Below are 18,371 nucleotides of genomic sequence, written 5' to 3'. Positions count from 1 at the left end.
CAAAGGCTAAACCCGCCCTCCCGGCCTGACCTCCCCTCGCTCCATCCCTGGTTTTTGTACCACCTTTCTAGTCGCTTTGTTCATTGACTCACTTCTTAGGAGTTGTCCCCTGTGATGGTAACACATGGTGGCTTGTGGCTATCCTTGGTCCCTTGAGGCGGGGGCTAGGTCTTCTACTCGATATCCCCACTGTACGGCCCAGAAAGGTGCCATGGAATCACTGGGCTCATAACTAGTGATGGTTGAGCACGTGGAGAATTAGAAACGACTTACAATTTAACCAGGCTCTATGTTCGACAGAGTCTTGCAGAACTGACATAGTAGCCATGGGCCCCCTTCTCAAGTTCACAGTCACCAGTTGGAAAAAGACACATTTGTTCACATAGGATCCTCGAGCTTATTTTGGGTTTCTGAGGGATTAGCAGTGGTTGCCAGAGTTCCCTGGGGCTTGACAGACCCTTTGTTCTTTGCAGTCCCTGCTCTAGACGGATCAACCCAAGAGCACCAAGACAGACCCTTGTGTAACAAAGGTGTATTGGCTCATTGCACTAAGGAGACGGCATAGGAGAACCTGTACAGCCCCGTGGCACCAAACAAAAAAAGAGTAGTTATCAGTTTGGAGGAGGAGGAATGCAGTGAAATGTAAATGAAGCAGTATTTTGCTAGGCTCCAAGAGATGCACACGGCTGTGTGGAAAGGGGTCAATATCAGGTCTGTACCGGGAGGGGCACCCAGGTCGTTTCTTTGAGAACCACCAGTTGAGGATAAGTGTTCCTGCTGTGTTGAGAACTCTCTAAGTGAGTCTCCGTACTTGCATGTGTCACATTGACTTCGTTCCTTTGGTCAAGGGTGGTACATTTCAGGGGCCGCTGGGGGGTTCAGTTGGATAAGCATCTGCCTTTGGCTTGCATCATGTTCTCAGGTCCTGGGATTGAGCACCCCATTAGGAGCCCCTGCTCATGTGCTCTTGCTCCCTCTCTCAAATATATAAATAAATACAATCTTAAAAAAAAAAAGAGTGGAACATTTCCTTATGACTGATATGATATAAACAAAAGCAAAATTTCTGATAGTCCGTAGTGTTAGAGGACAAACTTTCTCTGGGAGTAAGAAAGCAGTAGTACTCGGAGAAGGGGGAGTTAGGACCCTTTCCAGCTGCCGTGCATGCTTGGGAGAAATACTATTTCTCATTTACTTTGCAGCTGGTGGTGTCTGCCTTTGGTATGCCCACCTGATGAATGACTAGGCAGATTTTCACTTTTTCATTCTGAGCTAAGTGTTGCTTTCTTACCACATGTTGAAATATCAGAAAAAGGGGTCTATTTCGTTATGTTGGTTTTTTTTTCTGCCTGCTTTACCTGGGAGCTCTTTTATGCTACCTTTTCCGGGGAGGTGGTTTTTGCTCACTTGTCTCCCCCAAAACTCATGTGAGGCATGTCCAGTTTCTTCTCCACACGGTAGTGCCTCCCACACTTGACGTGTCCTAACACACTCAGGCTCAGTATCCCAGGGTCGCAGCAAGTATCTCCAACACAGACCTTAACAGGTGTTTTTCATGGACCCAGAGCAAGAATTTCTGTCCTGATTCCGAGTGGGGGTCTCCTGGGGAGGGTGCCCAGGCCGCCCATGCTGCTGGAGACTTGGTTTTCAAGTACAGTCCTCTTGGAGGACAAAAGCTAACTCCCTTTGTGTTATCTTTGTGGATTTCCTTTCTCCCAAAGGCCCAGAGCTTCCCCTCACCTGAGCAGGAGAAAGTGCCATCGAGGGTAGCAGTGATGAGGCCTGGACGAGAAGACAGAAAGGCTTTGCTTGTCAGATTTTTTCTTTTTCTTTTTTTTTTTTTTAAATTCCTTCTTTTGAAGCAAGAGACTAAATAGTGCCATAATTCATGGTTATGAGAGAATTTGAAAGTCAATTTCCCAGCAGGACCTAGGACTAGAGATGGTCGTTGTGATCTGGGGTCGCGGTCACCTTTTACGTGGAGGCAGGCCTTGGGCTCGAGTTGACAACATAGTGATGTGTGCCTTGTTTTTGTTTCCCTGTTCTGGATTTGAGTGTAGGCCAGGGTTTTTCCACCTTGGCACTATTAATATTTGGACCAGATCACTCTTTGTTGTGGGGACTATTTGTGCCCATTACAGGATGTTTAGTAGCTTCCCCAGCCTCCGTTCCCTTGATGCTGTTTGCTGTTACCAACCCGTCCTACTGTGACAACACGATGTCTCCTGGCTTTGCCAGTGCCTGCCCGGGGAGCAAATGAACCCTATTTGCAAACTGCTGGTGCAGACTTCCACTAAGCTGTACAAGGGCACTGCCGCATCTCTGCTGCTGGGTGCACAGTGGACATTTAGTTAATATTTACTGAGCAAATGACAAGCGAAGATTCTTTCCAACCCTCTCCGCTAGCCCTGGATCCTCAAACTGACCCAGGACTGGCATTTCTGTCTACATCTATCATACACCACACCCAGCCATGGCATCCCCACCACACGGGCCCACCCTCCAGGTCCCCACCATTGTTTTGCTTCTCTCTAGCATTGAGTGTTTGCTAACACCCCTGGCCGCATCGGGGGCTCTCACAGCGTCCTCCAGGCCTTGCTCAACCCTCCAGGATCAAGAACCTAGGGGGTTCTTTTTTCACACATCCTTCCTCTGATGCTGATGCCCACTTGTGCGTGAGAACCTCTGATGTAGACTGTTGATGAGAATCACCAGGGTGCACGTGGATTGCTGGTTCTGCCTCAGACCTATTGATGGCAGCCCCCAGAGAAGGGAATCTGGGAAGGCATAGAAGGAACAGGTGCCCTACATCATTCTTGTCATCAGGAATGCCTGAGAAACACCTCCTTGACTCCTACTCCTCTGGTAAAAGTCCTAGAACGTTCCACAGAGCCCAGTGCCATTTTACTCCTCTAAGAAGGGAGCCTGACTCTTTCCTTTGGGAAATGATTCCCCATTCATGGTCCTCTGATGCTTTAACCTGGAGACATCACTCTATCCTTGTCAGGAGCTCTGTGCCTCATTCCCTCTCCTTGGTTATAAGCTCCTTGAGAACCAGTGCCCAGTCTTATTTAACTTAGTCTCTTTCCTCCAGAATGTGACCCAGGTCCATACCCTTATTACATTTCCAAAATACAAAAAGCTGGAAAAGTAAAAGGTTCTATCTCTTGTTGAGTGATAAAACTTGTCCTGGACTAACATGCATTTATATATAGTCTTTATTTATCCTAGTTAGGGGGGACAAATCATCCATTTGTTGCAGAATTTTAATGTATTTGATGGTTGGGTACAGCCCCAGGCCCCAGCTGTGAGGATGTTATCCATTGCGTGGATGTAATACATTTCTTCTAAAATCTGAAAAATTCTATCTCCAGGGCTTCTGGATAAGTGATTATGAACCAGTAGTGCCTCAGATAGTATTTGTTACTTTAATGAAAGAACTTTAGGTTTTGATATTGGTGAAAGTAGAAACACTGAGCTTGACACTTTTGTTCGGATATCCTAAAGGAGAAGAATTCTAAGCGTGACCTGGTACTTTTTACCACTGCTGGAAGTTCTGGAAGGCTTCCTACCAGCCTCTGTGACACATGGGATTTCAATCTTCATGTCCTAGAATTGAGCCTGGAGAATGGTCCGGCATTTAATGTTATTTCCTTGGGGGTGTGTGTGTGTGTGTGTGTGTGTGCACGCACGTGTGTTCTGCTTGCTGATATATTTATTCTATTTGTTCTGCTTTTATTTTTTTTAAGCTGAGGGAATTTTTAAAATTTGGTTTATTTGTTTTTGTATGAATAGATTATAAAACCATCTGAAGGGAGTCATGGGCTGTGGGCATGTGAGTTCAGTTTCTTAAACAGTCTGTTTTTAATCTCATGTAAATTTTTAGAAGTCTAGAGATTGAAGTAATGTAGTTTTGTTGTGGGGGGGTGAGGTGAATCATGACTGGACTTCTTAGGGGTTTTAATAGAACAACTTTCTTTTCTTTTTTTTTTTTAAAGATTTTATTTATTTATTTGACAGACAGAGATCACATGTAGACAGACAGGCAGGCAAAGAGAGAGAGGAGGAAGCAGGCTCCCCGCTGAGCAGAGAGCCTGATGCAGGACTCGATCCCAGGACCCTGGGATCATGACCTGAGCCAAAGGCAGAGACTTTAACCCACTGAGCCACCCAGGTGCCCCAATAGAACAACTTTCTTAAAAGTGGAATGCCCATCAGTACTTAGAATAGGGGATCTTGATTTGGAAGTAGGCAAAGGTCTCAGGGTCCTTGAACCTTCTGATATCTTACACAGCATTTTCTCTGCACCTTTGAATGTGTCTTTTTTTTTTTTTTTCCTTTTTTCTGGAAAGAAGGAATTAATATTTTTTGTTTCTTTGGTTTTTGTTTTTATCAGGTTCTTAAAGGACTCTGAGACAAAAAATCTCAACAGGTGCCTGGCTGCCTCAGTTGGTAGAGTACACAACTCTTGATGTCAAGGTTGAGTTCAAGCCCCACACTGGGTGTAGATATTACTTAAAAATAAATACGTAAATATTTTTTAAAAAGACAAAAAAGCTCAAGAATTAACTCAGGATTTCAGTCTTAGGCTAATTCGTCAGGTTTTTAAAAAAAATCTTTCTTTAAAGATAGAGACAAATTCATCTCAGTCTGTGCATGTGGGCATCTATGTGATCTTGGACTAATTAAATCCATCTAATTGATGAATAAATGGAAAATGCCTGCCTCCAAAATTTCGTTCCCTTCCTCTCCCTCTCTGTCTGCTACTCATTTAAAATTTCTGATCTTCCCCCATCCAAAAAGCACTTGGAATTATATTCTTCTTTCAGGGCATATCAAATGCCTCCTCCTTTGTGAACTCTGTCCTGAATGTAATCATGCCTTCCTCTGCAACACCACAGCCATACCTCGTCAGAGTGACTCTGTGCTTCTTCTAGTGTTTGTCCTTTCTTCTTGTCATCCTTCACCCTTGCCTTTCCCCAGGCATTAGTTCGTCACTTCCACATGAGGGTGCAGTGGGTAGTGACTTGCATATCACAGGCTCAAGAACCGACAATGTCTTTTTCGTGGTGGTGCTTCAAGAAATGTTTGAATTAAAGTAGGGAACGTCTTTGTTCCATATACTCTGAAATTTAAATGATAGTCTCAGAGTTAATTCATTTTTTCACTTACTTTTTAGTCTCTTAAAACTACTGGTACATCCAGGGGCGCCTGGGTGGCTCAGTGGGTTAAAGCCTCTGTCTTCAGCTCGGGTCGTGATCCCAGGGTCCTGGGATCGGGCCCCCCATCGGGCTCTCTGCTCAGCGGGGAGCCTGCTTCCTCCTCTCTCTCTCTGCCTGCTTCTCTGCCTACTTGTGATCTCTGTCTGTCAAATAAATAAATAAATAAAATCTTAAAAAAAAAAAAAAAAACTACTGGTACATCCAAACTGACAACATGTTTTTATTTTCCAGTAGTGCTGAATTAGGACCCAAATGTCTCAGTGGTAAAGACAAAATCTTACTTTAAATATATCATGAGGACTTAAAGTGGGAGTCTCTGGTTGCCATGTTTGATTGGAGATAGCTGAGTTTCAGTGCCCGTGACTAGAACCATGGAACGTCAGAGGTGGCCAGAACTCGGGCCTAGTCTGGTGTGGTTTTTGGAGCCTCCAGAGCTTCACTGAGATTGTGTCAGGGTCCCAGGCGGGGATGGGCCAGCCCCACTCTCTAATTTAACCAGAGCATCTCTGTTTTTAGTTGTTTTATATTGGAGTTTGGGAATAAGTTGAAGTTTGCTAAAAAAAAAAGTGCTCTGTGGAAGTTGACCAGACTCTTCTCTCATCCTTCCTTGGCCAGTCTCTCATTTTACACCTAAGGACACTGAAGTCCAAAGCTACAGTCCAAAGCTGCCTCAGATTTTATGTTCAGGACAGCCCAGCTGGGACTGAGCCTAGTCTTGACAGTCCTGACTCCTGGCCCAGGACACTCTCCTCCTATTTAGCTGTCCCTCAAATTTTCCTCCACTTTGTAGGTATCACTAGGGGATCGAGAAATGTTAAGTGGGAGCTGCCTCAGGTTATGGTGATGCAAAAGGGGACAAGCGTGATGTCAAAACCTGCTTCATGGACAAGGGTAGTTGAGAGTAGCCACTGATACCCATATCTCCTCCTTTTATCTGAAATTGGTGCCTTCCAGATAATTCTTTGTCTAATGCTTCACACATAAAATCGCGTACGTGGTGGGAATGTTTTAAAACTAGGTTATGCTGATGGTCATGTAACTATATACATTTATTAAAACTATTCATAGCATGTAACTAAAATGGGTGAATTTTTTGGTATGAAAATTATATGTCATTAAAGCTGTTTTTTAAAAAAGGGGGAGCAGGGGTATACCTGCCCTCCTTCACTAATAGCGAAACTGGACAGAAAACAAAATGGCCCTGTGAAACACTTTAAAGGCACACTAGTAGTTTTTTATAAATATTTTCTCACTATGTTGGTTATAAATCAATCCCACAGTTATTTACTGATCCCCTGCTATGGGCCAGTTCTTGAGGTAACAAAGGAAGAGATAGGGGGAGAGGGAGTGACACAGGTGCCTAGGAAGGGAATTTCTGAGTGGAGGCCGGTTATAGTCAAGAGTTTCGGGACGCCTGGGTGGCTCAGTTGGTTAAGCAGCTGCCTTCGGCTCAGGTCATGATCCCAGCGCCCTGGGATCGAGTCCCACATCAGGCTCCTTGCCCGGCAGGGAGCCTGCTTCTCCCTCTGCCTCTAGCCTGCCACTCTGTCTGCCTGTGCTTGTGCTCTCTCTCTCTCTCTCTCTCTCTAACAAAAAAAAAAAAAAAAAAAAAAAGAGTTTCAGGGGAGGTAACTGGAGATGTCCTCTTCTACGGAGTTCCTTCTTGTCACAGTACCTTCTGCTTTGAGTGATAAAGACCTATGCAGCCACAAAGTGGCGGTAAGCAGTACAGTTTAATGGAGTCAGGTAACAAGGGACCCGGAGACAGGCCCCCTAACGTTGGTTAATCTGACAGACATCTCAGTGGTGTCAAGACTCAAGAGTCCCCTCCTCTGTGATTTTCCTGGCTTTCCTCTCATGGCACTGCAACAGTGCCAAACACTATACTGTCTTCCAACAAGGACGAGACAGTGTTGCAAGCAAAAAGGCAGGGGCAACTATTTTCCTCACAATCCTTTTTTTAATCAGGGAACAAAATCTAACAGCCTCACTCCCCCTCCCAGCAGATTTCCTCTCACATCTAAGTAGATCACATCGACGATCATTGACAAAGGGAAGTGAGATTAACATTATTTTCCTAGACATATCTCACTTATTTCCACATCCATGGGTGGGGGAGGGGCTTCCCTGTTCCCAAAAAAGTACCTGATCGCAGCAGGGTTATATGAACTGGGAAGAGGATGGGGCATGGCTCCTGTGAACAAATGTCTGCCTCACTTAATGAGCTTTTTTGATGGAAAGGAATAGAAACAATGCTTCTTTTCCCTTTGTTGACCACAGGTGTCTTACCTTGTTTGTAAAATATTTCCACGACTTCAGTCCAATGAATTATTCTTCAGACTGGGACTCTGCAGGGCAGTTCTTCAGTAATGCTGTATTTACTTCAGTGTTGGAAGTTCTGAGGTTGGATAGTCATATTTCACTAGCACGGTCAGTAGGAAAATTGGTAAAGAGCTGTCATTATCCAATTTAAAGATGCTTAGCTTTTTCCCTCCTTTTAGAATATTTGGCTGATTCAGAATTTGGGAGGTTTGCTATTACTAATTAAAGAGAGATGAAACATAAGTAACTGTGGACCTAAGAATCTTTAGGCAGATTAATATTTTTTAAATTTTATTTTATTTTTTCAGTGTTCCAAGATTCATTGTTTATGCACCACATCCAGTGCTCCACGCAATCCGTGCCCTCCTTAATACCCACCACCAGGCTCACCCATCCCCCCACCCCTCTCTGTTCCAAAACCCTCAGCTTGTTTCTCAGAGTCCATAGTCACTCATGGTTGTCTCCCCTTCCATTTTCCCCCAATTCACTTTTCCTTTCCTTCTCTTAATGTCCTCCATGTTCTTCCTTATGCTTCACAAGTAAGTGAAACCATATGATAATTGACTGTTTCTGCTTCACTTATTTCACTCAGCATAATCTCCTCCAGTCCTACCCATGTTGATATAAAAGTTGGGTATTCATCTTTTCTGATGGAGGCGTAATACTCCATGTATATATGGACCACATCTTCTGTATCCATTCATCTGTTGAAGGGCATCGTGGTTCTTTTTATTTTTTAACTTTTTTAAAAAAAGATTTTATTTATTTTATTTGACAGAGAGAGATCACAAGTAGGCAGAGAGGCAGTCAGAGAGAGAGAGAGAGAGGAGGAGCAAGTAGGCTCCCTGCTGAGCAAAGAGCCCGATGCGGGACTCGATCCCAAGACCCTGAGATCATGACCTGAGCTGAAGGCAGAGGCTTAACCCACTGAGCCACCCAGGCACCCTGGGCATCTTGGTTCTTTCCACAGTTTGGCGACTCTGGCCATTGCTGCTATGAACATTGGGGTACATACATACATTGGGGCCCTTCTTTTCACTACATCTATATCTTTGGGGTACATACCCAGTAGTGCAATTGCAGAGTCATAGGGAACCTCTATTTTTAATTTTTTGAGGAATCTCCACACTGTTTTCCAAAATGGCTGCACCAACTTGCATTCCTACCAACAGTGTAAGAGGGTTCCCCTTTCTCCACATCCTTTCCAACACTTGTTGTTTACCGTCTTGTTGATTTTGACCATTCTAACTGGTAGTAAGGTGGTATCTCAATGTGGTTTTGATTTGAATCTTCGTGATGGCTAATGATGATGAACATTTTTTCATGTGTCTGTTAGCCATTTGTATGTCTTCTTTGGAGAAGTGTCTGTTCATGTCTTCTGTCCATTTTTTGACATGATTATCTGTTTTGTATGTGTTAAGTTTGAGGAGTTCTTTATAGACCTCGCATATGAGCCCTTTATCTGTATTGTCATTTGCAAATATCTTCTCCCATTCCGTAGGTTGCCTCTTTGTTTTGTTGACTGTTTCCTTTGCTGTGCAGAAGCTTTTTTTCTTGATGAAGTCCCAAAAGTTCATTTTTGCTTTTATTTCCTTTAGGCCGATTAATATTGATGGGATTTAAAACCAGTCCCCTTCGGCATGGCTTAATGAGCAAAAGGCATCAGGGGCCCAGAGTACCTAAGATGAAAGGTTTCCAACACTAGGACAGGGCATGTAACTGATATACTCTGTCCATGGGACAGAAAGCAAAACTATTTGCCACAGAAAGTGAGTCCCTCTCTTTCCCAGCCCCCTCTCCCTCCCATCATATCTGAACCAACCCTAGACCACAGTGTGTCTGTATTACAGATCTTTTCATTGCCTTTATTTTATATATCACTCTCTTTGATTGATGTGACATTAACCATAATAAAACCCCCAAAATTCAGTCATATAAATTGTGCTAGGGACCATATAATTAATACTTGCATATATAGCTCTAAGTTATGATCTGTCTGCAGGAACTGGCCTGATCCTTGGGAAATATCTAAGGCCATCTAAAGCCATTAGGATTGTTGACTTAGCTGCAGAATAAAAAATGCCTGTCCCAGTAGATACTAATTCTCTGGAATTTTCCTTTCTACCTTCAATCCCAAGTCATTGAACCCCACTTTTCCAAGTTTTACTTTCCCGGATACCTGACAATGTTTTTGCTCTCTTCTAAACTGGTGCTTTTGCATAAATAGAGAAGATTTAACATCAGATTGGCTTGCTTTTTTTTTTTTTTAAGTTTTTTGATTTACTAATGCAATCTCTACACTGAACATGGAGGCTCGAGCTCACAACCCCAAGATCAGGAGCCATACGCTCTTCTGACTGAGTCAGCCTGGCACCGCTAACATCAGATAGACATCAAAAGCATATAATTGATGGCATGTTTGAACTGGTTTTCAGTGTTTCTCTGTCTTTGGGGGACATCCTTGCTAATGACCATCCTCACCTAAATAGTTTCCCCCAGAGAGACCTTGGGACATATTTGAACAAGTTTGTCTTCCCACTATACACATGTATATAAAGAACATTTAGTGAGTATTTGTTGGCTGTTTGTGGTTGACACATGTTCACATAGAAATATCTGTCTCAGGAGATACACCGTAATGGAGTCTTTGTTGTTTTTTTTTTTATTGTTTTGAGTACCTTGGAAGCATTTAACATACACAGATACCTGTTTCTGATTCAGTGAGGTGTGGAAGAAGGCAGTGAGGGCAGAATTTAAGCTTTTTGCTCTTTGTAGATCATGTCTGCTTATACATGCCCCCGAAGAGTATAGAAAATGGTATATAAAATAAAGAGCACATAAAATATACACCTGAGACCAAGGAAATCTTTTTGGTTTTCTGCCTGAGAGACGCAAAGCAGTCAATGGCACTTGATGACATCACATGATTTGTGAAGGGGAAAAAGTGAAGAGAATAAGTAAGCGTGAGCCCCAGATGAGCAATCTTAGGTAGTTTCTTGCAAGTGACCCTTTCTTTATTCAATCCTTTTATCCTCTCTGTTAAGTGTGCTTGTCCCTGAACTTAATGTGGGAGTGGGCATCTTTTCCTGAGTCACCCATTAGAAGAGGCATTGTAAAGGTTGTGTTGTCTTTTCTTCTTACAGCCAAGGATTACTGCAAAGTAATATTTCCATATGAGGCGCAGAATGATGATGAATTGACAATCAAAGAAGGAGATATAGTGACTCTCATCAATAAGGTAAGCAAAGCTTCCCTCCTGCCTTTGAAACGGCGAGCCGCTCAGAGGCATTGACTGGACGGTACAAGCTTTTGTTTTAGGCCTTTAAACATTTGATTTTCATTTCCTGAACTCCTTCCTGAGAAAGACTCTTGCGTCTTTTCTCTTGATCGGGCTAAGCCCGACACATCCAGGTGAGTGAACGAACTTGAAAACCAAATCGGTTCTGTTGGCCTTGGAGCCAGCTGCAGATTGGCACGGCCCGGTGGAAAACTCCATCCCAGATCACGTTTTGTCTGAGTAACAGGATTCTCATGATGGTCACGTATGGTGAAAAGCTGACCCATCTTTCAGATGTCTAAGTAGCTTTATTCTGAGGTCCAAGTGAGTGGCAGGGAACACGTGATATTCTCGGGACAAGCGTGACTTGGGGGCCGTCATGGCTGCCTGTGCTCGTGCAGGGCTGGAAAGCATTGGCAGGGTGGAGAGTGCGGGGAAAGAGGAGAGAGAACAGGCAGGGGTTAGGGTGGGGGGAGTAGGCTCTGGGTCTCGCTCCTGTGGCCATTACAGAGAAGCAGGGGATCACGGGGTTTGCCTACACCCCCTTCCCGCATCCCCAGGTGTGTCCATAAAGTGATGGAATTCCTTTCTGGAATAGCAAACTACTCCCAGTGCTGCTGAGAGGCCAAGGACTTACGTGTAAGCTGTTCTCCCGCATTCATTTTAGCGTATTTCTCCTAAGTGTTTTCCGTGGCAGGAGGAAATCAGAGCCAGGTAAAATGCGGCCTGTCTTGTTCCTTTCTGCCAAGGAGGCAGAGCAGTTCTTCCCTTTCTTTACCACCCTTCCCCGTCAACCTTCAGCCGCGCCTCCTTCAGGTGGCTTCTGCACGGTGCGTTTCCTATTTTGAACCATACCCTGCACGGAACACTCGGAATAAGGAAGTTGCTAAATAGGTGTAAAGCAAATACGAATAGTTCAATAATCAGCACAGATAATTGGTGTTAGTCCTACAGGGAAAGGGGCAGATCACTTTCTCCTGTTGACGAGTGCCCAGAGAGCACAGTAACCCATGCTTTGCGATGGGGGGAGGCACTCTACTGTTTTTGTTTTTCTTTTCATCCAGAGGGGGGCAGCCTCTTTTTAACCAAAAACCAGATGTACCAATAATATTTAATAAGGTTTGGGGGGGGGGGGAACCTACCACGGATGGTCTGTTATCTGAATACATCTATTTCTACCTTAATATATTATATTCCTGTCCCTGTCATTTGATTACATATGATGAGAACACATTCATCTTGATGTTTTTGTTCCTACCAGCTTGAGATCCAGTCTGATAAAAAGAATTGAATTTTTCTAAGGAGCTTAGTCAGAAAGAGACTGTCTCCTTGTTCCATCCTCCATGCGCACGGCCGGGGGAAAGGAGCGGACGGCTGTGCCAGGCTTGGTCTCAGTTGTCCGGGAGATCGTGCCAGATGTCCCTGCTTTCGTAGCTTCCTGCAGTTAAGTGCAGTTTAGAAATGGAAGCAGCTTATAGATAATATTATGATAGTTGCAAAACGCGACCTCGTTCTTCTTGCCGTACACTTGGCCTCTTGACTTGGCTTACACCCTGCTCCCGCCCCTCAGGCCGAGAGCGCCTGTGTCATTTTCACCCTTGCTCCCCCTCCGTCAGCCCTACCCACGCTCGTGAGCCCAGCAGCGCCAGAACCTAGCGATTCTGCCGTCCTGTGTCCCTGCCTCTTCATGTCCTTGGGAGAGCCAGGCCCAGGCCAGAGGCTGTACTTCCTTCCTCTCCCGGCTCTCTCCATGGCACCTGTTCCAGAGGAGAACGCTGGGGCGGTCAGGGGCGGAGGGATGCTGGCACCCCAGCCCCCTCGTTTTATCATCTCCTAATGGTGCTTTGCTCGTGGGACCCCTCTGCTCCAGTGAAAGTCTTTAGCAACTTTCCTCTCCTTTATTGTCAAATCCAACTCGATTCTCCTGGCACCCATTTGCCCAGGCGCTCTGGCCTCAGTCTGGCTTTTCTGGTCTTGGTCCACATCACTGTTCTACAGCAAGCTCTCCTGGGATGTCCCCAACCTGCTCATGCATCCTCCCTAACTTGACCCCGGCCGTGTTCCTGCTGCCCAGGATGCCCTCTGTCAACCCACGTAGCTGGTTTTTCAATAGCTAATAATACAGCCAGTCTTAACTCATGCTGCATTATGTACCTGGGCCCATTTTTTAGCTTGTTACTTTAGAATGTCCCCTGTGCACTATCAGTTTTGTTTTTATTGTTTTTTTATATGGTCTGTGAAATCGGGTCTCTTGATATCCTGTCCTTCTGCCCCCAAAATATCTGCCACCCTTGACCTAACGTTCCACTTGGTTGGAAGCATTTTAAAATGACAAGCGCCTTGTAGGCTACCTGCTCAGAGAAACCAGGATTTGAATCCCAGCAACACCATTTATGGCTGTGTGTCACTGGGCATTTCACTTAACCCCTCTGAGCCTCAGTTTCCTCAGCCAGAAGGCAGACCTCACAGGGCTGCTGTGAGGATTTGCTAAGGTGCTGCGTATACATAGATCGTCACTTCAACTTTGGTTGCTCTTTCTCTGACCTTGGAAATGGGGAAGGAAGGGCTCTTGTGATTGGGCCCAGTTTGCTGCTGGAGCAGGAACACCGTGTTATGGGGGGGGGGGGCGGTAACAGTGGTGGAAGACTTGCCTGAAAATAGCTCAGAATTCACAAGGGGTGAGATTTCAGCAAGAATTTGGAGAAAAAATATGCCGTTAAGTATTTTACTTGCTGAAAAGTGGGGGGAAATGGACTCTGAGTCTGTCATACCCTGCTGACGTTATAGAAAATTCTTACATCTTCCTCAGAGTTAAAGAATCACTTATAAATTCATTTAGATGAATGTGTGCTGTTGATACTGTAAAGAGAAGAGCTTCGCTTTGATTTGTTTAATGTGTATTTTGATATGCTGCTTTATTATGTGTATGAGTTGAGATGAAAGACCTGAATCATTGTTGTCTAAATTCAACTTCTTTGGCTGGAGAGGTTTTCAATTTACCCCAAATTCCATTGGTGTTTTTGTTTCAGAGTTAGCTAAGGTGGTTTCCCTTTGTCCTGTTTTTCTGGGCTGTGGCAGGAGTCACAGGGCAGGCATTGCCCTCGTTTTTAGCCCTAGATTGTCATTTCGTGTAGCTTTCTAGAAAATGAGTCAGACACCCTTAGCGGGTGCCTGTAAGCCCTCCACGGTTCCTGAAATAATGTGCAAAGACCTGAACTATTTGTGTGTGTCCCTGGAAACTAGGATGAAATGTGGCAACCCAAATGGTTTGTTTTTTAGTTTATTTATAAAGAATTCTTGTGGATTTGGGAACATTTCCATTTGCACAGAACACACCTGTGTTTAGCTTTTATTTCCAGTCACTCAAAAATAGCTCCTTCATCTGTGTTCCTGCCGCCCCCATCCCTGCCTTCGTGATTTGTGCTCAGAGCATGGTTGAAAGGGTTCAGAAGCCTCTGGGTCTGGTTTCCAATGAAGGTCTGCTTTCCCTAAAGAAAGGCTGAGAGCAGCCTGGTGCAGGGCAGGCTGGGGTTCAGCTATAACGGTGGCCACCTCCGGGCTCTCCTTGCTCAGACCGCTGCCACCTGGGGGTAAGCGAGCCCAGCTGTGGAGAGGGCTGATGTTCCTGACCTTGGCCGACAGTCTCTTGGCCTCAGCCCCCCTAACCTGGAAGGAAGGGCTTCCCATGTGAGCCCTTTGTAAACAAGGATCTTTAAGTGTATATTTCTTATTAAAAAGCTCCCCTGGGCGCCTGGGTGGCTCAGTGGGTTAAAGCCTCTGCCTTCGGCTCAGGTCATGATCCCAGGGTCCTGGGATCGAGACCCGCATCGGGCTCTCTGCTCAGCTGGGAGCCTGCTTTCTCCTCTCTCTTTGCCTGCTTCTCTGCCTACTTGTGATCTCTGTCTGTTAAATAAATAAATAAAAATCTTAAAAAAAAAAAAAAAGCTCCCCTGAGTAGCTGTGTCTTTGACCCCTAACAAAGCAGACACTCCCCGCCCTCATTTCTTCATGGGTATAAGCCTATTTGAGACCATGAAAGTAAACACTATGAAAGATAATATTATTGATAAAAACCATGGAGCATGGAGATGGAAGGAGGGGGAGGAAACTGATAGATGTGCCCTAGAGAAAGAAGGAAGCCAGAAGATTAGATAAAGAAAAAATACAAAGTGGGGTGCCTGGGTGGCATAGGTGGTTAAGCGTCAGCCTTCAGCTGGGGTCATGATCCCGGGGTGCCAGGACCGAGTCCCACCTAGGACTCCCTGCTCAGCTGGGAATCTGCTTCTCCCTCTGCCTCTCCCCTTCCCCCCCACCCCGCTTATGCTCTCACTTGCTCTCTCTCTCTCTCTCTCTCAAATGAATAAATTAAAAATCTTTTCAAGAAGAGAAAAAAATATGAGGTGAGAGTCTCACCTTTTCCTCAGGATATTTCAAACCAGGGACCGTTCAGTATTTGGAGCTGGACCTGCTGTGAGGGCGGAGTTAGGGCTGCAGCTTCCTTCATCTCTACGCTCCTCCTTTCTAGACAACTCTTGAGCACCTCAGTTAATAATGGGTCAGTTTATGTGCGCGACCGCGGCTTCCCAGTGCAGGACGCTTCCAGGGTAGCTGGCAGCAGCAGCCCAGGGCCCCTCATCGCCATTCCTTTCCCTCATGGTGGCCCTGGAAGTTAGGTGGGACCACGGGTGTCCTGTGTAGACCACGGGGAAGGACCAGAGGCCTAGAGCGCAGGAGTGACTTTCCCAGGGTCTCCAACCATGCCAGGGGCAGAACTAGGGCGGGGTTGTGGGGCCTGAGCTGCCTTGTGGGGCTGTCAGATGCTCTTAGAAGGTGGGGCTCAGCTTCGACATTTACTTTTCTGATAGGATAGAAAGTGGTAAATTGCAAATAACCAAAAAGAGAATTAGGGAAGAACTCTAGGACACTTCCCTTCTCTTCCAAAGGATCCTCATCTCTCTTCCATATTTCTTCCAAGCTGATAATGTTTCCAAATGTTGAAGACTTACCAAGTGAAACCTGAAACAGATAAAATCTTTAAAAGTCAAAAAAAAAAAAAAAAAAAAGAAGAAGAAGAAGAAGGTGGGGCTCAGCCGCTCCCAGATGCGACTTATCTACTCACAGAGTCACCCTCTGTTGCTGGATATCTAGGGCAAGTGCCTATCAAATTTGCTTTCTGCCTTAAAGATGTGATCATTATTTAATCAGGGAAATGATATTACCATGCCATCACCCCGTCTGCTTGCATGTTGGTGGTATCCATGTTTGTGATCGCTTTGGGTCAGATCATCCGCGACTTTCTGATTCCACTGTCCCCTCCACAGAAATGAAATGCTCATCAGTGCAGAGGAGATGATGGGCTCAGCTCAGGGCTAATATTGGTTCTTTCCGTGCCTGAAGCTCTCTTCTCCCCCTTCCTTCTGCTTTCTTCCGTGCCGGCTGATCTTGCCTTCCTCTTTCTTCCTGCTGGGTACCACTTAGTTTTCTGGTTGCTTTTAGCATGAAGAATGAATGAAAGGAAGGAAGGAAGGAAGAGAAGGGGAAGCGGGAGAGAGGGAGGAAGGAGGGGAGAGAGGAAGAGGCAGGTGGGAGTCCTGAGCTCCTTCTTAAGTCATCCTGTGATTATGTGTTCCTTTGTTTGTTCTAATGTTTATTTTCCCTTCCTGCCTCCCTCTGATTAATTCATTAATTGGAACACTTATTCACGAGAGAAATGTCTTCATACTCCCTTGCTTCCCGCCCCATAGGAAGTAAGGATGTTTCCTCAAAGAGAAGAGGTTTTAGGAATCTCAAGAAAGGTTCTCAGGCTGGTGTAAGAAAGCCCATCAGCTAAATAGATTGCTGGCCTTGACCCCTTCTCTCTGCACTGCTGAAGCTTTTAGCAGAGCTAAAATGCTAGGATTAAGTGTGGTTTCAAGGGTGAGGAGTAAATTAGCAGGTGTCACCCTGAAAATGATGACACACTGACAGACCCATTAGAAGGACATGTTTCATGAGTGAATGAAGAAGTTAAGCATAGGGCCGGGATCATCTGGGCTTACACACATCTGAAGAACGCCAGTGTTCACCAAATGGGTCTTTTGTGTCATAGGACGTATTTTTTGTGGTATTTATGTGTTAGACTGCATATGTCCTTCCTAGAGTCAGAAGCCACAATATATCTCCTCCTCAGAGCATTAGAAATCCCAAGGAATACCGTTCGCTTCTGTTTTGTCTTCCTCTTTAAAGTAACCAGAACACTGGAACCGTTGCGAAGAATCCTGATACCGTAAGTACGTTGGATCAAAACTCTTCCTCACTGTGCTCATTTAAAAATTTTTAAATTAGATTAAATTTAAATTTTTTTTTAAATTAGATGAGGTTGGTAAACGTAGGACTTGATGTGCAACACCGCCACGGGATCCTTTTCTCCTGCAACACACAGAAAAACCTGCAGGTGTCTCAGCGAATTAGAGAAACTCTTTCTGTTTTCCATGGCCAACCTTTCTGTTTGTATTACTCAGAGAGGGCCATTGTGAGAATTAAATGAGATGTTGTGGCTCAAAGGGCTTTAGAAACGTAAAAGTTGAATTCTCATTAGTGCTCTGAGAAGTTATTATGGGAAGAAGAAAAAAACAAACGCCCAGTGACTGGAAGTTTTTACTTCACGTACTGAACTGTCCTGAAATTCAGTTTAGCACTTGCCCTGAAATTCCCTTTTATTATCTATTTTTTGACTTTTCTTAGGAAAGAAGTAATTTATTATAGTTCTATAACCTCTGTCTTATGGAAGTATCACAAAGCTCTTTACGTTCACATTTACATTTTACTAAAATATGCTTTTCTGAGACAGAAAGTAGCATGGGATGTACTTTTAGATAGTATTTTAAAATTATATGAATAATACCTACTCTAGAGAAAAAGTGAGAAGGAAAACAGATAAATAGATAAATACCAGGAAAAGTCGAAATCACCTCACCACCTTCGGTACCTCTCAGTATCTGAGCTGTAGTCTTCCAAGTGTTTTACACACAGAGACACACACAAATTTCAGCTCAAAAGAAAATAAGATCATATACACACACATTATTTTGTAACCCTCTTTTTTCCAAACATATCATGCCTGTCTTCGGCAGCATGGTTAAATAGTTCCTTAGAGTCCTGCTGTACAAAGTATTGCAGTTCTCTTTTATGTTTGTTTCTAGATTTTCCTTATTTTAGGCCATGTTGCATGTGGTCATCACTTTGTAAAGTCTTGCCCATGTAATTGGTTCTACCACTTTCTACTACTTGTATAACCTTGGGAAGATTGCTCAGTTTCTCTGTGCCTCAGTTTACACATCTGTGAAGTGGGGTTGATGGTAGTACTTACCTCCTCGCATTGCAAAGATTAAATGAGTTAAAGGAGGTGAAGCACTTAGCATGCCTTGCTCAGAGTGAGTACTGTAAAAATGGTAATAGTTGTTATTATTTCTTGATGATAAGTAGCTAACTGTAATGCTGCCTCAGTTCCTTTTAAATATATTTGAGGGATGTTATGAAAGATTATGCCAATTTAGCCTCCCCAGCAGTGT

General features: G+C 44.5%; 1 protein-coding gene across 7 annotated transcripts in view; it reads left to right on the top strand.

Moving 5' to 3' along the window:
- Positions 1-18,371, top strand: part of SH3KBP1 (SH3 domain containing kinase binding protein 1) — a 339,463-nt gene that overhangs the window by 244,800 nt on the left and 76,292 nt on the right. For all 7 annotated transcript variants that reach the window (XM_059158548.1, XM_059158547.1, XM_059158544.1 and 4 more), the window contains one exon: positions 10,688-10,782. In XM_059158548.1, coding sequence (XP_059014531.1) covers positions 10,688-10,782 — 95 coding nt within the window. The remainder of the gene's footprint in view (positions 1-10,687; positions 10,783-18,371) is intronic.

Source organism: Mustela lutreola, chromosome X (assembly GCF_030435805.1).
Source record: "Mustela lutreola isolate mMusLut2 chromosome X, mMusLut2.pri, whole genome shotgun sequence".
Taxonomy (NCBI): domain Eukaryota; kingdom Metazoa; phylum Chordata; class Mammalia; order Carnivora; family Mustelidae; genus Mustela; species Mustela lutreola.
Note: the sequence above shows the minus strand (reverse complement) of the source record. Positions and strands in the feature narration are given on the sequence as shown.